This window comes from Corvus kubaryi, unplaced genomic scaffold, assembly GCF_017639235.1.
Source record: "Corvus kubaryi isolate FWS band 111438036 unplaced genomic scaffold, C.kubaryi_AGA036_p1.0 split3-73, whole genome shotgun sequence".
Classification (NCBI taxonomy): domain Eukaryota; kingdom Metazoa; phylum Chordata; class Aves; order Passeriformes; family Corvidae; genus Corvus; species Corvus kubaryi.
Window position 1 is genome coordinate 30,073,069 of NW_024582091.1, and position 27,222 is coordinate 30,100,290.

At 38.1% G+C, this 27,222-nt stretch overlaps 1 protein-coding gene across 1 annotated transcript in view; it reads right to left on the bottom strand.

Annotated features, from left to right (window-relative positions):
• Positions 1 to 27,222, bottom strand: part of MAN1A1 (mannosidase alpha class 1A member 1) — a 150,468-nt gene that overhangs the window by 61,825 nt on the left and 61,421 nt on the right. Inside the window, exon 7 of the mRNA XM_042016271.1 lies at positions 23,792 to 23,872. Coding sequence (XP_041872205.1) covers positions 23,792 to 23,872 — 81 coding nt within the window. The remainder of the gene's footprint in view (positions 1 to 23,791; positions 23,873 to 27,222) is intronic.

The following is a 27,222-nucleotide window of genomic DNA, read 5'->3' on the forward strand; positions in this document are numbered from 1 at the left end:
TTTCAATATGTGGATGTTCAAGGCCTATTTGCTTGGAATTACACTGGGATCTTGTGCAACACTGAAAGGGATTATCCCAGGTGTAGTAGTCAAAATAGCAAAGTCACCTTCATTGTTCTCTCTTTCTAATAATGGTTCCTTTCAACGCATTTTTTCTCCTCAGACATATTTATGATGGACTTATATTTATTTATATTAGAAATCAGTTTGTACATCTGATGCATCTTGTGGTGCAGCCATGCCTATATGTTTATGTGAATATATAAAGACATTTGCTGGGCAAAACAAGGTAATGAAGAAATTTCTTTCCACAAAAATAAAATATAGTTCGTAAAATTACTACTTTCTAAAAGCCATATCAAAGGAAGGTTTTTATTATTGAAAAATATGTGAGCAGGAGTGAATATAAAACTCTGGAACAATCATGTTACCATAAAGAAGCTCCAGACTATCCCATCCCACGGTCTCGCCATATGATACAGATCTCAAGACTTCTGTGGCAACAGTCCAAGATTTAAAATTACAGTAAAAGATATTTTGAGGGAGGTTAAGTAATTTCAAGCCAAATTATGTCTGGAGTCAGAACACTTTCTTGAGTGGATTGCATCACAGTGCTGGGAGAAACTTGAAGCAAAGCAGCAGGGGAAACAATTTGCTTGGAAATCCCTTCATAATCCATGATATTTATGACTTCCAAGTTTACCAATTATGTGGATTCTGATGAGAATTAGCTATGGATTTCTGATCTTTATCCAGCACATAATTCAGTCTTCCCAAGGGTTAAAGCCTTGGTGAACAACCAGAAACAGTTGGTGCAGCACATAATCACCTCTTAGCAGATTGCCTTGGGAGAAGCAAGGGACAGTAACCCACCCGGAGCGCACAAGCTCTCATTTCAAAGCCACCTTTTTCATCTTGGTCTGCTGAAGCCAAACATATCCTTTGCTCTTTTAGCACAAGAGAGGCCTCCCTCAGCCTTTCACAGCATATGGTGTGATCAACTCATCAGCTTCTCTGCCGTGAGACACTGAAGTACTGACAGGAGAGCAGCTACAATCATCCTCCTAAGCGATGGGCACACCAGGACCCAGAGTTTCTGTAGAAGCATCTGCTGCACAGCATAAACCCTTACCTTTAGCTAAATGTAAAAGGGCTAGATAGATATCTTATGGAATGTTGTTAAAGGTGCCATATGTATTCTTTTTAGATGTTTATGTAAGGACAAGAAGAGATCTCCACTTCAGAACACACACACACACACACGCACGCACACAACCACAGCAGAGGCAGCAAGGCTCAGAACCTGTTGTACCTTGCAGGCTGTATTAATCCTTCATCATTAAAAAGATTACATGTAAGCTCAGAATGAGATCTTTTACAATAATTGCTTCTGGAAAAAAATGTGACACTTTAGCATCTTAATTTGATGTAGAGCAATAATGCTTTACTTTCAAATATTTCTACCAACTCTAACATATTTTTAAAATTCTACTGTATTTATTTCATAAATAAACAAACCAAATTCTTTCAAAATAAAAACTGTCTATGTTATGGAAATGTCACAAACAATGGCTATCAAAAAATAAACACATGAGATAAAAAACAGTAAGGAAGTATTGTTCCACATATGGATGTAGAAGGAAAATGTAATTCAGTCCTGACAAAAATAGTGCCCTAAACACCAACATTAGAATATACAGTGAAGACAGGCAGTCTAACTTCTTCATTGTCCAAAATGCACCTCTGTCAATGCAGTAAATAATTTTCATAGTAGGCAATTAGGAAAAAAGAATTAAAAAAATATTTTTAAACCATTGTACAATTTCTAAACAAGTGCTGAGGTGAAGATGCACTTGTTTACATGAGAATTTCAACTGGTTATTACTAATACATGCTAGAGATTTTCCTTCCTCTTCCAAAGTTAGAAATAAAAATCAACTATGGATGTTGCCTAATGTTATCTCTAGGTCTAATTTAACATGGCTGAACAACTGACTGCTAAATCACTATCTATGAAGGAGAACAGCAGAGACAAGAATGACAAGAATACAACAACACTGAAAGACTGAGCACAATAAATTGTAGCCTCATGCAGTAAAATTATACTCCATCAGCAAGGGTAAAAGGGTGAAGAAAAATCAAGGAACCACTTTATTTCTCAATTTGCAACTTTACCAGTTAAAAAAAAAAAAGATAACAGAAAAAGCAGGTGCCGCAATTATTGCACATCATCCACAATGTTCACTGTATTTTTCTTTTGCAGAAACTTATAGTATTGGACAAGAAATAATTACTGTGCTGGGTAAGATTTTTTGGGGGGCAATGAAAGTAAATAAACAATAGGAACTTCTACTTATTATCTCTACTTCTAACATGAATTTCAGCTTTTGGCAAGCCCTGATCCTTCCCCGCTATCACCCAGTAAAGTGATTGTTTGGTAAGCACAAATTATGACAGCCATTACTGAGAAGCACAAAGTAAAGGCAGAAATGACAGAGCACAAAAATGAGAGACATTATATATAATAAAGGAAAATACCTACTGCAAAATTTCCTATCCCAGTGGTTATCCTTAGAGCTTCAAGGACCTTTCCTGGCTTTTCCTCATGAATGCTCATCCAGCAGTAATGAAAGATTACTTGAAGTACTCCAACTGGATCAGACCTGGCAGAAGCTGTCACCATCCCATACCTGCACCCACCCTTCAACCCACGCTTAGTTAAATATTTATCTACAAATCTAAAAGTCTACAAACCACTCCCAAGGCCCCCATCACTTTCTCCAATGCTCTATGATACCTAGACAGCATACTTTTTAAAGAAGGGGGACTGTGGAGTTATTTTACCTGGCATATTGGCAGTCCTTTTACCAGGTGGTGCATAGAGTAAGCCACACTCTGTGTCATCAATCCTGTCTTTTAAACTGAGGATTCACAGCAAAGTACCATGACTACCTTTAAAGAGCAATAAAGCCACTAAAAATTGGACTGATATTTAACTCAGCTAAACACCATACTACAACAAAGAAAATTATTCTATGTGAAGCACTGTGGTTCAGGAAAGAAAATGATAACTTAAACCAGTCAGAAACACATTATCAGTATGTAAATATATAAAGTTGGGCAGGATATGGAATGTTTTCTCAAGCATTTTTGCTAGTAGTCAGGATGCGAGATAATTCTCTTTTTAAACTCTAAGGCGTTACTAACATTTTTAAAAAATATAATACTGATTCTCACTGTGTGACGGTCCCGTGTAAGATGGACTCCTCCCTGAAAGTAGAGATTCCTTCACGCACTGCAGTCCTACTCAAAATTACCACTAAAGCAAATTAGGTACTTACTATAATCATACAATAGATTATATAGAAGACGGAGTTACTACACTTTCTATTTTAATCTCTGTTTATATTAGTAGGCTGTGAGTTGTTAAAATAAGCTCAGGGCTAATGAAGCAGCCCTTTCATTGTCCTTTGAGTTACCAATCTTGAGTGCCTTACAAACACAAAAGTCATGTCAAACCACCAACCATTACTCCAAGCCAGCAATTCTTTGAACAACATTTGAGTAAGCACTGGTACGTAAACAAGAAAACCACCTCACTGCTGCACACACTCGTCTTTCCTATTGCTGCCTGTTCATTCCATAGGCAACACACATACCAAGCCAGGGAACAAGACATTATTTTCTCTCTCATCAGATAGCCTTAAATATTTCTTAAATACATGTAAGTATTTTTGGTCTTCAAAAGAGAGAACAAGTGAACGAACGAAGAGGTCATACATCCAGAACTGTGATGCTCATGTTAGAACACCCAATGCCACAATCAATCAAATCTTGCAGATTCTTCTGTCCATTAACAAATCTTATTAGGGAAAAGAGTGTTCCCACAGAGAAACAAGGATCTGCCTGCAAGGATGCAACCGCAAGGCAAAGACCAGACTTGTCATCTGGTGAGCACTGGCTTTCATTATAGTGCAAGAATGTTATCTCCTCTGGATAAACAAAAATGTTTCCTCTGGCTGGAATTACAAATCCCTTTGAAAATGTCAGATTACCTCATTGTAGTTTTAATTGCTACTGCTAATCAGGAAAAAAAGAAAGCACAGGAAACAAAAATCTTAGAATTGCGTATGAGGGAGGTCTAATTTTAAAAAAAGCATAACATGGTACAGCATCATAAATTAAAGAACAGCCAGAATTCTGTCTTAAGAAGTCCTCCATATGAAGGAAACCAGAAGTTAAAATTTAACACCAAAGGAAGCAATACTATATTTTAATCTTTTTTTTCAATTAACAAAGACATTTTCTCAACATTTCTAATTCTATCAAATTAAGCATTTCTCATTTTTGTTTTTATATTTACGGATAAAAACTGACAAGTCACTAAGTAAGATTTATTGCTTTTTTTCCTGTACCTGACTGCCTTTCCCAGTAGGGTAAGGAATGAATATTTCAGTGCAAAAGCAGAAAACGAGAGCAGAAAAATGAACAGGGACAGGCCACTTTCCTGCTCTTCAGACCACTGAATAGAAATCCTCTCAGCATAACAAATGTTGATTTGGGTTCAAAATGATCTGCTAATAAAAAAGAATTCTCTCAGAACAACTTCCAATACCTTCTTTACTGAAAGACAATCCAGGATTTTTGCTATATTTACATTTGTTTTATTTTTACAATGAAAACTAAAAATGCTACAAAAATTGTGGCACTCCACCTGACGTAACAAAATACTTGAAATAGAGTAAGCTGAATTCTGCCACTATCTGCAATACCAAGTGATACCACACCAAAGTGCCATATTATTTGAAACCATCTCCTATAACACATTTTCAGTGTTTATGACACCTGGATAAATTGCCCAGATGCTGGCATTAATCCATCAGCAAGTAGTGCTTTTACAGTTACTGTCATCTTGACACTAGCAGGTGGCTGTGAGTTTCATTTTATTCAGTCCTCACTCCCAGCTGAGTTCAAGTCAGTTATGAATATTCTGTGCTAAAAGGTGAGGAGACAATTAATAACATTTCTGGAAACAAGCACTGTAATGAGTCACATCAGTCTGATCATCAGTGCCAAGAAAAGAAGCCAAATGGCCTTCAGTGAGGACCTTCACAGCTGTAGAAGTATTTTTGTACATCTAGAGCCAGAAGTGTCAAGAGTGTGTTTTGAGCATTTTCCCCAGGAAACAGACTGTGTTCAAGACCAACTCCCTAGCTCTGGGCCAGCCCTGGTCCTGCTGGACTTGAGCATGTGAAATGCTACACCAACACAAGCCCTTCTCAAGCACAGGACTGCGCCCAATCTCAAGTCTTCCTACCAGGATACAGAAGAGGGGGACAGTACATTCAAAACAAGTTGCTCCACTTGAGGCTACACCTGTAGCAGTCAAAGATCAGTCAGAGCTGATCAACCCAATGGCACACACCGACAGCAGTCAGCATCACACGCTTCACCATTCTGCGTTTTGGGAAGGCTTTCCAGTTTGCAAGCGTAACGTCAAACCCAAAGCACCTTTGCCCATCTATACAGCTTTGCTCAAAGCTGATAAGCCTCCCCTCAGTCCCCAAGACCAGAGGGTTGCTGATGGCTGAGCGGCACAGACCTGGCTCTTGTGGGATTGCACCAAGCTGGAGCCCTGGAGCTTGGCTGGATGTGAGAAGTTTCACTACAGAGGCAATGTAGTGCACTTCACACCCTAAGGCTACCCCCATTTCCTGTACAGGCTAAGCCAAGTCCACCCTCAGGCACATCCTTACACTCAAACAATTTGGGGAATGATTTCTGAGGTTTCCCTCTCATTAAAATTCTCAGAGTAGCACTAGTTTTCATACAGATCCCTCCTTCACACATATGAACAGCATCACAGCTGAATAAAGCAGGACAAACTCTCATTTAAAAATAAAGACAATAAGCAGCCATTCCCACAATCCTTCCCAGCATCTGCCATCATACAGTGCTGGGCTGGAAAGTGTTAAAAGACAAATGGTTTTCAGAGGAGACAGCCTGGAAAATATGGATCCTGTGGTAAAGCACGGCTTCCTATCCCAATCTAAGGCTGAAAGAACCATGGGGTAGTATTTATAATGAGACCTTCGGTACAGGAATCTAAAGCTTCTATTTGACACATCTGTGGCAGCATCAGAGCAGGCATCAGAGCACCTAAACCTTGTGAAAGCTCTTGGAAACCAAGAAAATACGGCAATTCAGGAAGGTGTACATAAATTTCCAGCATTCGAAAACAGTGACTGTAGAAATATGCAAATGACTTACTGGAGAGATTCAGGCAGCTTGTGGTATCTGTGAGCAACAGCTCACCTGCAAACTGCTAGAACAGTACGTGTCTTTTTCACAGCTTCAGGAAATAACAAACATGAGTAGGCTTTTAGATTTGTACTGCCCTTTCCAGAATACTCCAGTATGCTGGTCACCAGCTTGCAGAAGAAAGTTCACTTTAAAAAAAACCTGCTTCTTGCATAAATTAGCTTAGATTAAAAAAAAAAAAATAAAATAAAACCCCTTCTTTTATTCAATCAGATTTTTTTTGTTATGGTTTCACTGATGGCAAGAAAATTAATTTTCTTTTCTAGCTGACTACTGTACCAAAGAAGTCACATAGTAGCATGAAGAGTATCCCCTCTGCAGAAAAGATTGTAGAGAACTTAATCCAATGGAAATAACTGGATTAGTGAAAGATTTCCAGATTTCATTCAAATGCACATAGCAAAAAAGCACAAACCCCCTCAAGTTATCAGCAGTAGCTAAAGTATGTAATTACTTCAGTTATTTTTTAACTAAAGAATCTCTAAATAGATATACTGTTTTGAAAATCTTGTTTTAGGAAGGCCAGTAATAAATGGTACAAACTGTCAGAAAGTGCAAGGCATAAACCAAAGAAGTATTTATGTAAAGTAACTTTTCCATATCTGACTTGCACGTTAAAACTTTAAAATGAAGGAAGGAATTGCTGGATAACTGCAGAATTAAAAAAAATCATAAAGGAAGACTTCCTTCCTGTTATATCTGGTTATTTCCTTTTGTGCTATTCATATGTATTTAGGATTGCTTACACAGACAAATTCCAAGAACTGTTTAAGATGAAGAACTTTTAGACCACAGGAGAAAAAGCAACTGCTTGTTTATCTACTAATGTCAAAAAAGCATAAGTTTTTTTAAAGCCTATGTATACTTGAACAATTAGAAGCTTAGCTACAACCCCCTAGTACTGGAAAGCTTATGAACCAACCATTTAATAATATCTCTACTGCAACAATTCAAGAAAAGGTTGTGAAGAATGCAGTAAACAAACTGCAATGATTGCCTGTAATAACAAAAGGAATTTGTTACTTACAAAAGCCTTTGATAATTCCTCACCCCAAACTCAGGGCAGCTTTAATTTTTCAAGACGTGCAATAAGCAGCATGCACAAAGAGTAACAAGTTGGATTTACTGCACATGTACAGATTAACTGAGCATGGGCAACTGGTTCCTGAGGCCCAAAATACAGGTAACAAGTCTCACACCTGCAAAAACTGTGCTCAAATCTTAAGACTCTGAAATACCATACCACCCCAAATACATAAATTATGAAACAGCTCAGTGTCAGCAAATCAGTGTCAAAGATTTGGGATGCCAGCATTGTGTCCTATCAGAAATAGAAAGCCTGGAACTTCAGGGCTCCAGTCAAAGAAAGCATTTGTTTCAAGCAAGGACAGATGGCAAGCTAGCATGTATTAAAAGTATCAGCAGCTACAATGGAGGACTGATCCCACACCTAAGAGCTAGTGGAAGTTTTAAATCTCTGTTTTTACACAATATCCACGTAACAGGAACAGGATTTTAACCTGCTCTTTATGAAATAACACTATGGTATGTCCTGCTTTGAACAACAGGCAGCACTGTTAAGAGACACCATACACCTGTACAACTAAAGTATGGACAGACACTAGCACTAAAAAACTCTTCCCCAAGGCCCCTCTGTCCCCAGCAAAATAAGCCCTCTCCAACCTGTGGAAGTCCAATATTCGTATGTTTGGATGCTGGTGAGAGGCACTGTCAGCCCTAGGAGCAACTTGTAGACTAACACCAGGCAAGGATGTCAAGAGTACAGAATATGCCATGTATTTAGTAGTCAGGTCTTCTACAATTCAGGAAGATGATACATGTATTTGAAACTATATTGGATGTAAGTGAATGCGACTGAAATTAAAAATATGGCATATACAATGGAAACTCAGTATATTGTGAAGTGATACAGAAAACATCTGGATGTCATCTTAAGAGGTTGGTGTTTTTCCTGATTAAGGAAACAGCTGCCTTAGTAAAATTACTCATATCCAGCAGTAACGAAGAGTATCTTTTAGCTCAATTCTTCTGTTAAGCCACAAGCATCTGCTTCCTAATTTTCTTTTTATTTAATCTTGTGTACCCAGCCCAGGTGCTGTAACAACAAATTTAAATAGCTGCCTCATTTTATATCTTGCAAGCTATCATGACTAAACAAAGAATAGCACTTTGCATTTGAAACTTGCCTCTCAAGCAGGTGACCATTGAGAGGTGATTTGCAATACCATCTGTGTGAAAGCGGGGAGTGGGGTGGAGGAGCCTAATAAACTGCACGGGGAATCAATAATTACATCCTCAATGTAAGCATAAAGTGCTTTCAGAAGATTCATTCCTAGGCTTGTAAATTTGACCGTATACTTTAATTCCAATACCATTAAGTGATTTAGAGTGATGCCTTCACTCTAAACTACACTCCTAGACCATGGTGGCAGGTGCAGAAAAGGCTAAAATCACTCTGTGTACATAAAGGGAATTAAATTTTTTTTAATGATAACTCAGCAGCAAATGGGGAACTGTTTGTTTCAACCAATGTTATGTGGCACTTGCAAGTTTCTTTCAGGCATTAATGGCAAGAGTTTTAAATGATAGTTATCAAATATACAAGTATAACAATGTGAACAGGATACCAAGGGTGCCTACTTTAATTGTTCTTCCATTAATTTTTTTTCTAACTTCATTTACTCACTTTAATATTTTACTCCAACACCAGAACAACAGCTTAATTAAATACTCTCATCAGTTTGAATTGAAAAGGTCCATAGACAAAAGGGCCCAAGACTCAGGATCTCCCATATTCTGCCATCTCCCTTGAATGAACCACTAGCAAACCTGACCAACTCACTGAGCAAATGGAAAAAAGTAACTACTCCTTTTTGCTCTGCTTCCCCTCAAAAAGATGGTCTTCCTCAATCACTACATAGTCTTAATCTGACATCTTCAGATCAACTATTTTAAGTCATTTACTTGTATCATTCAGAGGCTGGTCCTCAAATGGTTAAACTTTACACTGACAGTGTCCTCAGACCAGGTAGCACAGTGTAGCAGTTCTCCAGCCAGCTCAGAGTTTGTTCTTTCTGGAGTTACTCCCATTACTCTACAGCAATTGTGCTGGGACTGCAGTGGTAGTGCAGTAGCAGTAAGGGAAAAAAGCTTCCCTTTTCCCTGTTGTTTTCATGCAAAGTGCTCCAGATAACCAAGGGCTGCGTTTTTATGAAGCTGTGAGTCAAAGTTCACAGAAGGATGGTTGAGGTTGGAAGAGACCTGTGTGGAGGGAGCTCTGAAGGTCATCTGGTCCAACTGTCCTGCTCAAGCAGGGCCACCCAGTGCTCATTGCCCAGGAATAAGAACATGTAGAGATAGCTTTCCAGTATCTCCAAGGACAAGGACTCCACAATCCCTCTGGGCAATCACTGCAAATCACTGCAGTGCCCAGTCATCCTCAAAGTAAAAACGTGTTTCCTGATGCTCAAAGGGAACTTCTTGTGTTTCAGTTTCTGCTCAAAGTTCTATATAAATGTCATATGTGTATTTTGGCACAGCATTAGGACATGGACAGGGCAGTGTCATAGTACAGGCCTAAGTGACTATTGTCCAAGCTGTATCTTAGTAGACACTGCAACAAGGTATTTACCAAGAGTCTTGTCTTGTTATTAGTGGCTTGATTTAGAATGAAGCAAGTAGTAGCAAACTTGTAATAATAGCAACAATAATAAGAACAACTAATAACTAGTGAACGATATGTAATGCAGGTTATGAAAATATTAGCAAAAGGAAGAAAATACGATGAGAATCCAAACTGACAAGTTGGAATACTGAAGCTTTAAAAACAAGCCATGATTTTAGGCACAGAATTACAGAGTTCCAGGCTTTACACAGCCTTCATTAAACACAAAAAGCCTAAGGAGTTAATTTGCATTACTCTAACGTCCTTTGCCAGAGACCCTATGCTTTTCTTCATGCACAGGCAATTCCACATTCCACTGCCCATTAGTTTGATGTGTTCACGGATACAAAGAGAATAAATTAAAGACTACTATTTTAGAGTGTCTCTTATACTATTTACACTTATATAAAATATAATGAGTATTCACTGCAAGTTAGTGCTGTATATTTAAGGCTGTTCCATGTTTAAACAGTAAAGTTCTTTTTTTAATCCTTATATGAGGATTGAAGTCAACACAGGAATTTCCAGATTTTGTGATCCCAGATACTGCAAACAACTAAAATGACCACAAGCACAAAGACAGTGCCAACAGTCACTCTGTTAGATCCACAGCATGGATCGCTTATGATCAAGCCATTGGATCATAAAACTCTTTCACGGAGCTTTCTCTACCACCAGCAGCTACAAACTACTTCTGTCTCAGTTGTATAGATACACGGGAAAGAAATCAACTGTTTTAGCTGTTTCAGCCCTCAGGTTTCAGTGGATTCTCAGATTACAAGTAAATTTGTTTTGGTAAATTCCATTAAAAACAATGGGATCGAGAACGTGCCATTTAGGTAAGTGCAGCTTGGATTCCCAACCATGTGAACAGCTGAGCCTGACCCCATGGTGAGTTTGGTAACACCAGCAGTTGCATTGACGCATTCTTAAGTTATTTTTCAAGGGGAGGAATAGGTTAAAATTTAGCGTACTCTGCAGGTTCCTTTCCCCACAACACCTCTGACACACCATCTAGATGACTTTTTATATAAGTAATGTAACAAGAAAGAATTTTCCTCTATACAGCAGGACAAAAAGATGATGGTTTCTTAACTCAGTGCTTTCCTTCTTATTGCTGAGATTTCTCTGACAGACAATAGTCATGGAATTGTCTGATGAATGGACAGAATCAAAATGAGCCTGAATAAAGTGCTTGTATATTTTCCTTAAATTGAATATAAGACATGTGAACTCTTGTAGTTCTTTTTAAGCAAGCCATACAGGAGGCTTCAAGAGAGAAGAACTATGATTTAAGAAGCTACTTTTATGTTGTAAGTTAAATCATCAGGTAGACTAATTCAATTCCTTTCTGTTTACTGTAAGACTATTTCTCTTACTGGACAAGCCATAAAATTCAAGTGACTAAAATATAAGGAGGCAAGCAGACATTTCCAATTCTTAAAGACTCAGAAACAAGTCCTCTGACTGAGCAGCAGAGCTGGCAGCATGTCAAGTTTATGAGCAATTCAGTTGCTTCTCTGAATTTCCTGCAGTTAAAACTCTTATACAACTAAACCTCAAAACCATTCCTGTAATTAAACAACCATAAGTTGTACTCTCTAAAGATTAACCCTATTTTCGAATGCCGCACATATTTGAAGGAAATAATGGTTGGAAGTATTCATAAAGACTTCAAGTACACATATTAGCATGTGTACATTGCTTTCCATGCCCCCACTTGAAGCAAGAGAAATAAAAAAGGCTTAACAACCATGTAAACTCTCCATTTTTAACAAAACTCATTACATGGCTGTAGTGTTTTATTTTATTCTTTAACTGAACACCTCACATAGCCAATTCTAGAGAGAAGGCCTTTCAGGCTTCACTAAATTATTTCTATATTCAACAGCATGTAAGCTAAAACATTAGAGTACCTTAACTGTAATTTTGAGTTAGATAGAAGAAAAGTCTTCAATGTATGATTTAGAAAAAGGGCATCTTAGTCACCATCTCCACTCATTAATTCTATTACCAACTGTCACAGTCTATCAAGAAAAAAAAAGGCTGATTAAGTTCTTCTTGTTATCTCAGTAAATCTTTACTTTTGACCTTGGGTCAGTTAATAACCATATTAACTCAAGACAGAACCTTCAAGCAAATCAGAAGAGCTGATGGCATTTAACACTGAAGTAATTCTGCTCAGGCGTGCTGAGAACCACCACTGTAGTTTTCTGCAGCAGTGTGGCAATGATGGCCCAAAGCATTACAGCAGTTGTAAATCTTGCCTGGAATCAGGAAGATTATTTATTCTTCCCTCTAGAATATAAATGGAAATAAAAGCAACTCTGGAAAGAAAAGGCTGAGCACAGACTGAACCATGTTTGTAAGAGATACCCTGCAAGCAGCAAATGCTGATGAGAAGGTTTCAGTTATTCACTAGTTTTGCATGATAAAAGGAAAAAGATTGAAATTGTCTGTATACTATGAATAGTGTTTTTAAGAACAAGTTGGGGAAAATAGCATCCTTTAAGAAACAGCATTGTAAGCTGCTGACTTTGTTCTGCAGCTGTTAGTTTTAAGAAAACAACAAAAAAGAGTTTTTAAAGGAAAATGGAAGGGAGTGAAGTTCACAGAATATCCTTTTCACATGATGATCCTTAGGATCTATTGGACTGCAAAATTATCTAGTCATGCATGCAAAAATTAAGGACAACTTGGCCCCCAAGGGACAACACAACTTTAAAGCAGTAACAGGACTGAACCAGCTTCCAAAAACAACTAGTATGGTTGTTTTGCTTAGCCTGCAAAAGCAGATGATTGCCTAAAGAGGAAAGAAAAGAAACAAACCAGACACATCTAGTTCTTCAGACGAACTAGTTACAGAGTCTTTCTGGTAGTTCAATGCATTTGAAACATCAGAAACAATGGAACTGGCCCTTTATGCCAGAAAGACAGCTCTCTGTTAATTGAAGGTTGACTCTGCTCCAGTAACACTGCTGCTGGAGTGATCTTCCTAGTTTACTTTAGAGTTATGTCAGTTTACACAAGGTTTGGATGTTAAAACAAGCTTTTGAGCCTTCATGTAGCTGAATGACAAGAGTCCCCCTCATACTGTACTGTTTTAATTAGCTACTATTTGAAGGAGTTCATCAGGGTTGGGTGGGTTAATGTAAGCAATTAAAGGTGTTGAGTAAAGAATATCAGAGCTAAACACATCAAATAAAATCCTAGTTCTTCAGAATATTTTACCACTTCCTGACCTCTCTCTCTTGTATCTTACGCTTTACTAGGAAATTAAGCAGTCAGATGGCTGACCAGCTAACACCTATGGGAATACCAAAGCTTGTATACGTGTTGACAAAAGACTTGCAGTGTAAACAGTGAGTTAAGAAACTGAATCTGCTGTTTAACTACATCCTAAATCACTTTTTCTTGAGGAAACCAAGCAAGATTTGTATGGCACACTGGCACTACATACCACTCCTCTTTTTCAGCTTTCAAATCTTCATGTTCATCCTCTTCTCAGTTTTTCACTTAAAAAAAAGTTTGCAGTTTGCTCAGTTCTGTGCACTTGGCACCTGGGCAAAATGAGCTCTTACATTTACTGACTGGAAGAAAACAAAGATTTGTCTTTCAAATGCTTCATGACATCTCTGTTTAGGGGCAAACACCCGCCAAAACCACAAATTCCCATTGGCATGTGTCATGCTGGAAGTGGCACAGGATTTTTCATGTGAACATCTTTTCCAAATTCCTTCTCAATCATTTGCACACAGGGTGCAAATACAGTCTGCGTATCACAGAGGCAAGCTTTTGGCACAGATGATACAGGAACTGGACTCATTTATCAACCACAACATTTATCAACATTATTAAACTGTTGCATTTTTACAAACAAATGGCAAACGAAGCATGTGGATTCCTGCAGTTTTTGAAAGACGTGGGAGAAAGCTCCCTACTTATCTTACAAATCTTTCAGATTTCTGTTGCCTGAAAATAACAAACAATTGATCCTGCCAAAAAAAATCCACTGGCCAATTGGCACTCGCCATAAATTGATCCCAAGAGTTGGTTCTAACTTAAAGCCAATGAACCTTGTTTGTATCTGTTTCATGTTTGATCTGCTGAGCAAGATGTGTTGCAAGTGCAAAGGAGACTTTTAAAAGAACGTCTGTTTCTTCTGCAGCAAGGATGCCATTATCTCTACCTATTGCTGGAGACATGAAGAGCATGCAAGAGCAGCAGTGATGTCTTTTCTGCTTCTGATTTCAGGCATTCAGTTTTCTCAATGATTTTCAGTTAGCTTGAAGCAGCAGAACTGGCAGGTGGCACAAAGTGGTGTTTTCTAATGAATTTCTAATCTGATCCTTCAAAGAGCAAATTGGATAAGAAACTTCCCAAATTTCATCATACATTTCTGTTCACTCAAATTGTATTTAAAATACTAAGAATTAATTAAAGCCTACATATTTTTTACTAGAAGTAATTTAAATTTTTGAAAAGAGATACGAAAGCAGAAATACTCTTTGCTAAAGTCAGCTTTGGGAATCTGATGGAATGCCTTCATAGCTGCCAACAGAATCAAAAACATGGTAATCTTCTACTGGATGGTTTATGCTTTTATCTTCTCTAAGCTAATAAGAGGAGTATGTTATCACCTACTTAACTCCCAACTTAATGAAAAATAACCTCAGACTCAGTCTATGGAGACAAAGCACAGAAAGAAATCTCACATACAATAGTGTATTGGTTTGGCACGGCCTGGTTTTTAGTAGCAGGGAGGCTGCAAAGCTGGCTCCTGTGAGGAGGCTGCTGGAAGCTTCCCACCATGTCCAGCAGAGCCAATGGCTGATGGCTCTGAAGATGGACATGCTGCTGGCCAAAACTGGGCCAGTGAGAGAGCTTGGTAATGCCTCTGTGATGACATATTTAATAAGAAAATCAAAACAAAGTCACAAGATTTTGGATTCTAGCCAGAGAAGAGGAGGAGGTGAGAACATGTGAGGGAAAACAACACGGTGACACCAAGGGCAGTGGAGAAGGAGGGGGAGGAGGTGCTCCAGGCGCCGGAGCCGAGGTTCCTCTGCAGGCCGTGGTGCAGACCATGGTGCAGCAGGTTGTCCCCCTACAGCCCATGGGGATCCACGGGGGATGCAGAGATCCACCCGCAGCCCATGGAGGAGGTGCCCATGCCGGAGAGGGTGGATACTTGGAGGAGGCTGTGATCCAGTGGGAGAGCCTGTGGAGAGAGAGGGCCCTTGCTCCCAGGCTGGAGGAACCTGTCCTTGGAGCACTGCACCCCGTGGAAAGAGAGAGCCACGGTGCAGCAGTTTTGGGAGGGCTGTGTGCCCGTGGGAGGGGCTCACGCTGCAGCAGGGGCGGTGTGGCTGCGGCTCATGAGAGTGCAGCCACACCAGGGAAGTTCACAGAGAACTGCCTCTCTTGGGAGGGACCCCACGGCCTCACAGGGGAAGGATTCCTCTCCTGGAGCAGCAGAAGGAAATCTTGGTGATGAACTGACCAAACCCCCATGCCCTGTCTACCTGTGCTGTCAGTGAGAAAGAGGGAGGGGCTGGAGGGGGAAGGTATTCTAAGGGATTATTTTACTTCTCATTATCCTCCTCTGATTCTGTTAGTAATAAATTCACTTCACAATTTAAGTTGAGCCTGTTCCACCCTTGAAGTGTTTCTCCCGGTCCTGATCTCACTCTTGAAGCGTTCATTAATTTTTTTTTTTCCTTTTCCCTCCTCTGCCCAGCTGTGGCAGGCGAGGGTGAGCGAGAGGCTCTCATGGGTGCCTGTCGCTGAGCCAGTGTCAAACCATGACAACTAGTTGTACATTGTGAAATATTTAGATTAAGAAATGAAGAGTTACACCACACCCAGAGTAAAATAGTATTTTCATATGTACTTTTCTGGGGAAAAAATCAGTACGATGATTCAATAACATCTATTACTTATCACCTAATTGAAATTTTATAAGACATTCACAGTGAGAATATACTTCCCAAATATTTTACACAGCCCAGAATTTAAGCAGGATAAATTAATGCTGATGTATTCCCACTTTCAGCACCAATTGAGATAGTTTTATGTTGCTTTCATTTGCAGAAAGAAATAAAATTCTTGGCTGTAATATTATACATAAGAATTGTTATTGAGATATGAATAGTATATTTGCAGCAATCTAAATGCTGCTTGCAAATGGCTCCACAGAACCCTGTACCTAACCATATGTTGTACATTTTCTATTTGATCTGCAGAGGAACTCCACCACCTCTTCAGGCAGCATGTTTTTACCCTCCTTTTACTCATTATTACTGCAATTGCATTTTGTGCTGCAAAGGGACAGAAGACTGAGATAAAGAAAAGAGAGAAATGTCTTTGCAGGTGCCTGGCGATTCTGGACAGACTGTTAATAGCATGTAATCTCTTCTGTACAGTATATTAACCCAGATGCAAAGAATTCTTGTTAAAGTCTATCTAGAGCTGCTGCTGCTCACAAGGAAAGCACTCATACTACTATTTCTGATAGATATTCTCCCTCCAACTGTTCTGTAGAACCAGAATGAAGTGAAACTGCAGGAGTTAGTTGAAACCCAAATCCTCAGAAGAAACAAACAGCTCCCTCTCAGCTGCTTGAATTCTACTTAATAACATAGCTCATGAGCTCATGTCAAATATACCAGCTGTTACAATCACAATCTGGTATTTCTTAGGTCTCATTATCATCCATTCTCTTTTCTAGCAATTGACCATCAGCCTACAGTAGTGTGGAGGTGAGCAGGGATTTTAGCTAAAATTAATGTGATGAGCAGTGAACTTTTTGGTTATTTCCAACGTCAACATATGAATGCAAAAGCATGTCAAATAAGTTTACCATGAACCAAAGCAAATTTTTTTGTTGTTTGGAGAAAACTCCCCAAACAAACTCTTTTCAGTTACACAGAATGGAAACCACTTTAAATGGTTATGTACAGGTTGGAGTTCTAAAATGATGTTTCTCAGACCAAAATCAGGGCTCTGACTCCTGGTTTCATAGTAGGCTTAGTTATGGCAGCTACAGCAGGCTGTCACCACAGCTTCTCAGTCCCCTGCTGCGGATATGCACCCTGATGACAGACAAACAAAAGCAAAACATACCCACTGCTGGACTCCAGCAGACAGCAATTCACTGAAATAAGGCAAATTGCCACTATTCCCACTTTACATTAGCAGAGTAGCCTGAGGGCCCTTATTCTGAGGCACAAAAGCTGTTGGTGATGGCAGCTGATTGTGTGCCTGGTGGTGGTGTCTGATTGCGGTACAGGGCAGAGCCTCCATCAGGCTTCAGGTACTTAAGACCTGGGAAGCAGTTCCCTGTCAATGTACACCTGGTATCAGTAACTCCACAGCAGAGAGGGAAGAGAAGGAAATCGAGAAGCAACATCTTAATTAAGTGCAAGACTGGAAATCCACATCTCTGTTACTGTTCTTCCAATTTTCCTCAGAATTAAGTGTGGGGCTGGCTTGAGCAGCACAGTTGCACAGAGCAGCTGAGCAAGTAGCACTGGGAGAAAGGGGACAGAAGTATTAGGAATGAGAAAACTTTTGGAGTGAAGGGAACCTTTTTGAGAGAGATGGGTTTCATCAACAGTGACAATGTAATTGCACTGCAGGAACTTAAGAGACAGAAATAGAAGACTGAAGGGCAGTCTGCTTGCAACAGCAGAACAGTCTACATAAAAGAAAATCTTAGGAGTCAAGGTTATCTCCAGAATGTGAATCCATAGGGATTCTGCAGTACATTTTGATGCAGCTAGCACAGAAAGTGAACAGCATTAGATTTATTAAAGGTGGTGAAGAGACTGAAATAGTAATGGAGATTACAGACTGTGATAGGGGGAAACAGAGGAGATTTTAAATCCTTCTCTGTCCCTGAGTAGGCTGTTAAGTGCTACATAAGAGCTGATATAAACCTTGCTTTTATACACTGTAATGACAGCTTTCTGCAGGAACTCAGACTCTACAGGAGAAAGAATAGCTCTTAACTTAGTTTGACATACTACTGTCTAACAGGGGCCACATGCCCCAATTCAACACGCTGTTTTAAACAAAGGTTCACTTAGCTAACGTTTAAGTTTGGAAAGAGAATCAAGATGACCAACTGAAATGCACTTAGAAAGAAACAGCCAGATGGTTAAATTGCTTGGAGATGATTTGGAGAATAAAAGGTGAGGTTCAGAGTCCAAAATTCTCAAATCAAAAGGCTCAGATGACTTCTTTCTTTTGGTATGGCTGTAAAGAAAGTAATTAAAAGTAAAAATACATTGAGTCCAAGCAAAGAATACAGAAACTGATAATGATTGACAAGTTAAATGAAAACTCTTAAGTCAGGCTAAATGTAGTTTTTGAAGAACAAGTTTAAAGTTAAAAAAAAAAAAAAAGAGAAACATGAGGCCTGGTAGAGAGCCAGGAAAAACAGTAAGATGTCTGTTTAAAAGAGCATAGTGCATGAACCAAAGCCATTGCCAAAAATATAAACTTGCCCCTGCATTTGGTCTTGAAGAGCCTAGGCACATTCCCATGCAGGAACGCTCTTCAAAGAACAAGCCTAATGGACTGTTGCAATATTGAGGCTGGACTAGATGATCTCTTGAGGTTACTTACAAGTTGAATGGCTCCAGGATTCAATGAAATACCAAGTTAAAAAATCATAAATCTATAAAAATGAAAGAGAGCATAAAGATCATTTCAGAGCTGTACAGGAACTAAAACATGACACCACTGAAATACTGATGTATTGCTTCAAAGTGGCAGCAGATGGATGGTAGGTGGGAAACAGGACCCAAATCTGAAAACAGGGCTGCAGAAAACCACAGGCAATTGAAGTCTTCTAGTTTGTAGCACACAGGGAATTCTACTGCCAGTCTGTGAAGATGATTAAGGAGGAGTTAAGTGGCATTCACAGAGAAGTGATCAAGCTGATACAGTATGCCTGGTTTCAAACAGCATTAGAAATCAAGCTTCCAAGACATAAAAGGAAAAGTCCTCTTGTTAACTAGTGTTAAGTTAAGTGAGAGGAAGCAGGAGATAAAACAAGCGGTCAATTCTCACACTGGTGAGCTAAGATCCCCAAGGCACATACACTGGAACTTAATCACGATTTGCAGAAAAGGCCAATACCTTTGTATAGGTGACAAACTTCATTCTCCTACTATTCAAGACTGCTAAATAAGGGATTTTTTTTTTTTTTTTATAGTCATGGAATTTAAATATTCTCTCTGAAGGGGCACCTCTACAAGAGGGAGAGACAGAAAGAATAGCTACAGCTAAATTCTGCAGAATGTCTCAGCACTATATGAAGTCAGCAATTTTCTATGGTCAGCCTGGCAAAGGCAGTTCTAGATCAATAGCATCTGCATCATTATTTTATGCCTGCTTCTCATTAGTAAGACACCACAACAATCACTGAGGGATGGTAGTTTACACTGAGCAGTGATTAGGTCTGTCTGAAGTCAAGACAGGAAGCCAAGATCATCAAGTAAGGTTGAACAGTGGCACTGTGACTCTGACTCTAAATGGAGATGAAAACTAATTATGTCATAACTTTTTTCCCTTTATTAAAAATATTTCTAATTAACATCTGGTGGAGAGTAACAGATTAAACTCTAAATCCAACACTTACCATCATGAAAAACAGTTTGGGTTTTTGGTTTTGGAGTTTTTGGAGTTCATTTGTTTGGTTGGTTTGGTTTTGTTATTCCTTCACCCTGATCAAAATAAATTAGTGTTCCTTCAAACAGGTTATACTACCACAGTAAAAAAAGTCCAAGTCTATTTTATTCCTGCTTCATGCCATGGAGAAGAACGGCAATATGAGCATATTATGCAGGAAGAACAGCTGCTGCATCCAAAATATTTTAACTCTGGGGAAAAAAATAGTTACTTATCCCATTCAAAAACCAGAAAAACTTCAAAGGAATCTGGGAACTTACCAGCTGAATCTGAAACTCATGTGCTCCTTATTCACTTCAGAGTATTTTGGATTTACTTTTTTGCTACTCATGCAAACAGCAAATTAAAAACTCCTTCTATTTCTGCCTATGCAATGTATTCCCTGGCTGTGGAACCAACCTTCAAGTAATACAGTCCCCTTATTACTTAGCTTTAGCAGTGCCTTTAAGAACCAGTTATGAGTAAAGCAGAAGACCTGGAGAACATGCAAACCTGACTGGACTAAGAGCAGGGCCATACATTTACCATGAATTTCAGCACCAGTATCACAGCTATTCCCAGCAGTAAAAATTACAGTGCTCAGAACTAATCTGTGTAATCTCTATGAATTCCAAGAAAGATCTTAGTTGCTGTTAGAGGATTCAGTGTTGTCCTCCTCCAAAAGTTAACAAGTTATTTCCTTATATGACTACATTTGGAAGTGTAAATATCTGGGTCTGCAGAATAGAGGATCTTGTTGCATGCAATACTCCTGACCCTTGGTATACCAGAATTTAACATCAAACTAGTAAGTACAGCAAAGCAGCTGTAAAACAAATTTCTCCCTTACATTTTATTTTTCATTTCAAAACAAAAAAATTACTTAGATAAGGAATCTTCTAAGACATGTCTAGTACTTAATCAAGGTTTAATTTGAACAAAATGATCAAGAAAGTTTGAAAAAAAACCCAAACCTGTCCCAGTCCTATGGGATAAATCTATCATATTAGTCTCCCAGAGACACTTTAATGCAAACAAAAAAAAATTCAATACTAGCACTGCTTTCAAGAAGGCAGGATTATTTTTAATAATCATTTACAGCCACTTGATTTATGGAAAAATACCAAGGAATGATATTCACATGCAATATTATTATTAGGGACTTAAAAATCCAAAAGAAACCAAAAAACAACCAACAAAAAAAAAAGAGCAGCACTTAAGCAGTTACTCCTCTTAAAATCAAGTTTTCTGGTATTTGTAGCTGTTTTACAAATGAAATTGATATTTGACTGAAACTTTCTGGCTTGGGTTTAGACAGTTACCAAAATGAAAAAAAAAAAAAAAAAAAGAAAAAAAAAATCATATGACATTTCTAGCACTTTCAGGTATTTCACATTAATTCTAGTAAGGTAGAAACTGCAGGAATTTTAATAGAAAGCTTCTCATAGCTCTCTTTGCAAGTGAGCAGCACATATAGTTATCAAGAGGTAAGGTATTCAATTTTTTTCATTTTTAGAATGATTCACATTGGTGACTTTATCTAAATGAACTATTATGTGAGCAGGATGTTTTAGGAACTACTCAGTATGACAGCATATTCTTTAATCGTGATTAGTTAGACTTACAAATGATTATGGAACACACAATGTGTTGCAGCTTTGGATCATTACCCATGGAAATGTAATTCAGAAGTACAAACAATAATTATTTCCATCACTCCTTCTACTGAAACATAGCCTTCTTTAATTAGACTATTGATAAGTGAGCACAGCAAATATAAGATTTTTTAATAGTTAACCTGATAAAGAATTAATCGAGCTTTTAAATAAGGAAGTTTAATCCTCCAAGCAGTGTGCATAAAGATTGTGCCACCTTTTTAGTAATACCCACTAATGTAATGGACTAACAGATTATTAAAGATATATTTTCTACAGTGGCAGCCAGCCTCTGGGGCCCTTAGCCCTTTCCACACCTCTCAGCAGCAGCAGGGAAAGTACAGACCCACATAACACAAGAAAACCTCATCCTGCTGCATCCCACTGTTTCCATAGGCAGAGGTTGGCTATTGCCTCAGCATATTGGATTTAGGAGACAAATCATGAAGTTTCCCTAAATCTGATTAAGGCAGAGCATGCTGAATTGCACTCCCTAAGCCACCGGGGCCATTGTTTAGGGACATGATTCTTGGAGAGCAGATGTCTAACAGAGAGTGTAAGAAGCAGTGGCAAGCATAGATGATGTCCTTCCTGGCCTGCAAGAGCTTGGCACCCTCCTTAATAATACACCTCTTCTCTGTGTGTAAGTGTCCATTTTACTTTCATTACTGAATCCGTCAATTTTAGAATGGGCACTAGCATCCATTATCACCAATATTCCACTGCAAAGAGTTCCACTTAATTATCTGTTGTGTGGAACACTTTCTTTTGCTTCAGATGTCTCCTCATTTCATTTGTGCAAGAGTTTTACTGGAACACGAGTGGTGCTTTCAATCTAGCTGAAAAGATAGTGGTAAAACTGCCTCTCTGAGGATGAAGGAATGGTTGAGAAGCAATGACTCGGTGTTATTTAGGTGAAACTATACACACTGATTGAAAGTGAGACTGCACATTAACAGACACAGGACATAAACCATCAACATACATATGGAATCACCAGCACTGATGACAAATGGTTCAGGCATTTGTTGGCAGACAAACTGCCACTTGATGTAAAGGCCCATGAGCATTCATCTACCAGCTCGCTGTCTGCCAAGAAATATCCTCTGCTTCTGTCAGAACTGGTTAATTAAAGTGTACCAATAGGTTATGCTGAAAAACTCCACACCTATTCGCCAAGTAGATCTCCAGTGAAAAGAGATGAAATAAAAGTAAAACAACATTTAGCAAAGACCAAGAAGCCAGGTCCCAAGCACCTCTCTGTTTTTTTCATTACTGTTGTCCAATAGCATTTTCCTCCCCAAAAATTACAAGAAAATTAAAATACTAAAACCTTTGTATTTTAAGACATTAATGTCTCTTCAATACCATCTACACTTAGCACAGGACCATGGGAAATAAACAGGTAAGTCTAGTTAAGACATAAATGTGTCAGAGGAACATTGTCTCCTTACAACTGCTTTGTCAGGTACATGACCCAACAGCACCTGCTAAGACAGCTTTAACATAATGAAAAATTTTAACAAAAATCATAATGCACAGCCATAGAATTTAAGTAATTTAAACTGACAGGTTCAAAACAGAGCTCTACCTAGTATTTGGGAAATTTATTTATGAAAAAAATTAATTTCCTTGGTTTGTGGAGTTTCCACCAGTAATTGCTTTGGATTTAAGGAATGATAAATTCAATTTACGGTTGAAGAGTATTAACTTGTGTAATCCTGTAATAAAATACTACTATAATCTAGAAACAGAAACAACAATTTAAACTAGTAAGATTAAAGACTTTTCAAGTACCAAGCTAAAACTTTAAAATATCGCAATGTGTGTAACTAAAAATGGTACCTGTGACTCTTTTGGCCTTCTCCAAAAATATTACAGAAGTAATTGCATTTAGACAAAGATCTAAGACAAGACTGCATCTTTGTTCTCTACAGAAAGCATGACAGGTAATAGAGATTAATGGGTTATTAATGCTTTAAAGACATTCACAAGTATAGGTTTACAGTTGTCTTTTCATTCTTAACATGTCTTTTCCATGTGAGTTGAAGGTTCAGGTAGACAAACAGAAGCAAGAGTTTAAACGAGTTCAAGGATATACTTGAAACACATTTGGGAAGCAGGAAGCTGATGCACCAAATCTACCACTACCATACAGGAGGAACTCTATAATTCTATAATAACTCTAGCATGAAGCCCAGTAAGATGTACTGGGTGTGGTTACAACTCAGGTAAAAAAACCCAAATATCATTTAACACTTAAATGAAATAATAGCTTTAGGACTTATACAAAGCAACAGAAGCAAGAAGACCCATTGGACTGGTCTCCGCTGTACAAGCCATTTTCAAAGTTTTAAGCAGGTTTAATTAGGATAAATAAAATTCTTAAACTTAAATTTAATGTCTTATCTAGATGACGATATGTCAGATAAACCATGTGGAAATATCTTACTTCCTCTCCTGAAAGATAGTACGCTGAAAGCAGTCCACCGACGAAACGAATGTTCACTTCAAATACGGAAATTTCAGCATTCTGTTGAAACAAACATAGATTTATTTCTATAGAGGTTTGTTTGGTTTGTTTTTATTTATATATATATACACACACACATACAGGTATTATCGCACAACAGCTGTAAATAGCAAAGCACAGAAGAAGTTGGGAAGGCCAACATAAGAATTTAAAGCATTTCTTTCTCTTCCTCACTTTAATAAAATATCCTCTCCATTATCCTCACCCTGGTCAACTTTTCATCTCTTCTGTTTGGATACAGGGCTTTCTCTAAATCCACATATGTAAGTACTTTCTTGCAAATGATTTAGCATTTGCCCAAAAAGTGGTCTTGAATCACTACCTCCCCTCACACAATCTCAGACAGATCAGAATTGATCAGAATGTCCTATCAAATGTTTTCTACTTCAGTCTAAATGCAGCTTATTGCAAAAAATAAGGTAACATTAGAATAAGTTAATTACTCATTCTGCTCATGACAAAAATGCAATCATTATGTGTATTCACAAGGAAGCCGATAATCTTTCACTATTACAGTGACAGCCCGTCCCAAGCTGGTGCAGATAAATCTTTTACCAATGATAAAGACTAGGTCCAGGTGGTATCTATCCCAAAACTCGAAGTACATTCTTCCCTGCCTTTTGAAATTCAGGCATAAATGAGGAATCTGAGTCTCACATGGTTTTGTTCTTTATTAAGTCAATTCCAATTTTACCCCAACAGATAGCATTTAGTCCACTTGAGGCATTCAGTTAAAAAGCTGATCTAGTGAAGTTTCTTAATTTTTACATTTTTATGTAATACTACCTTTTATATTTTTGTATTTCTGCAGAAAAATGGTAACAATCAGTGTCCCGAAATTTTGGGCACATACATAAGGAGTTTGACTTTCACATGTTCTGGGTTGCTCTTGCTTCTACTGAGTCACTTTTTCATTTTATATTTGCTGAAGTACACTACAGCTATATTTAATATAAATCAATGCATGGTGGAGTTGATGGATTTCCTTCTGAAAGACTTGCAGGCTTTTTTCATTCAGCCAGGTTTTGTGCTTTTCCAGCTAAAACATTCAGATGTCAGTTTACATAGGAGGGAAGAAGTTGCTCCCTGTTTTCTATGCCACTGAAGCAGACAAACACCGTGACAGACATTTCATTAATGGTAGATTTGAAAGCTGTATGCCTAATACATAGTTACTCTTAAACTTGTACCAGGTTAGTATTATTCTCAGCACACAAATAACAGTAATGGGCAAAACAAAGTTTTATAATTTTATGTAAAAAAACATCTCTATATGGGAAGTTTGTGTGAAGAAGTAGTCTGTTAAGAAAAATGAACTTGTCCTAAAAGTAGAAGATTTCTGCTACACCAACTTCACCCTTCTTTCTGTTCTGATTTTTAAAATTTGTGTATGACACATTGAAGATGCCACACCCTGATCATTACCCTCTTTTCATATTTTAAATCATCCACATACAGTTTGCACAAATAAGCCTGTATATTTCATCTGAACTTCCAAAAATGTCTACTTCGCCATCTGTAGAGGTGAGAATTTACCCTTCAAATTTACCCTTCTCCTTCAAATAGGCATTGTATCATTTACATAGCAAGTCTGAGAAGTGGTTGAATTAATTTCATTATATCTAATAGAAATCCTGTAAGGCAAAGTGATTGGATGTGTATATTTCAAAACAACTATGATGTTCCTTTTTTAAGGTACCAAGTGTAAAAGATGGCTCTGAACACCTGGATAAATACAATTTCTAATTTTATGATCTTTACTGTAGTACCTGAAATAGTACCCCAGTTAGTACCCCAAATACTGTTTATGAGAATATCTGAAACACCTTTATTAGTACACATCTGTGCTAACATCTAAACATCAGTTTGATCTGATATTTGCAGGCCTCCCTTTTAGAAATAATTCCGAAAGTCTTTAGATACTTGGAAAAGTGTTATGTGTATTGGGAACAACATGTTTTTGTTTTAATTCCAGTGCTTTTATGTTAATTGCTGAATGTGAGTAATTAGGTCTTTCACTTTATATTTATTCAGTAATTTATCATTCACTATTTGAACCATAAATGGAATAGTCCAAGTACTATACAAGATTCAGAGGAATTGTGACTTCTGCTCACTGTACTTGTGAAAAAATAGAAAACAAAAAGCAACATATTAATCCAATATGTGGTGCAAGAGAAAAGCTGTGACAGGTTTCAGGAATTTCATCTGGTTTCCTTGATTAGCTTCTAAAGATGAAATTAAAGACATACAACATCCTTTACATTGCTGGCTAGACACATAACACCAAAGTAATGTTAAAATTGCTTTTTAAGCAGTACTAAAACCATAGCTCAGAAACACTCAAGATGCTAGAGAACATTGCAGATATACTGGAAAACCTATTACCCTAACGCCTTTTAAAGAAAGGGAGAGTGACAATGCCTTAGCAAGACCCATCTTCAAAAAGCAACAAATATAACCAAATAGGGAGGGGGCAGGCAGAATAAAGAATAAATATAAGACTTATATGAGTTAGCCTGTATCACTCTGCATTTCTATTTTATTTACAAACCTATGACAGGGCCAATCTGATCTCAGCTGCATCTCACCACTCGACTTCCCTCAACCTTTCATAAACCAGAGGATTAAGACTACAACTGGTAAACTACTGCGGCTTCAAACAGCTGTTATTGAATTTAATATTGAAAGCACTGTTCAGACAAGAAACTACAGTCAGCTGAGCTCTCCTGGAGGCCTTTCCCTACTGAACCCCTCCAGCTTCCCAAAAATCAGTATTCATATACTTCTGGATCATTTCCTTAATGCATCTCGTTCCTGATAATCTTCCTCTCCACAATTCACAGACAAAGGCCAAAACAATTTCCATCTGTATTTTCCCATGGGAAGTCATCCTCGCTGATTAACACAACATTTGAAATACAACACTATTTTATTTATCCAGTGTCAGGTTCCACCTGGCACTCACCAGCAGCACTGGTAACATGTTCTGCCATTCAAAATTCAACTGGAGAAAGTACTGTGAGCTCTTTACACAGATGAATGTATTCCCAATAATCAAGTCACCCTAACTGATACTTGATAAAGAGCTTACTCTCTCAGTTTTTATAAAGATAACAAAAAATAATGCCACAAATCCTATCAAATAATTTGTTTCAGTTTTCTCTATCACAAAGATTCCTTCCCTTTGGTTCTCCTGTTCTTGTATCATCAAGAGTGTATAGAACTTCAGTCACCTCATCTGCATTTCCATCTATTGCTCCTATGTACCAGGAATATAGAGGCTCCCCCCACGCACACACACCATGGCAAGCAGCCCATATCCTGCAGTTTAATAAGGAGACACCAGG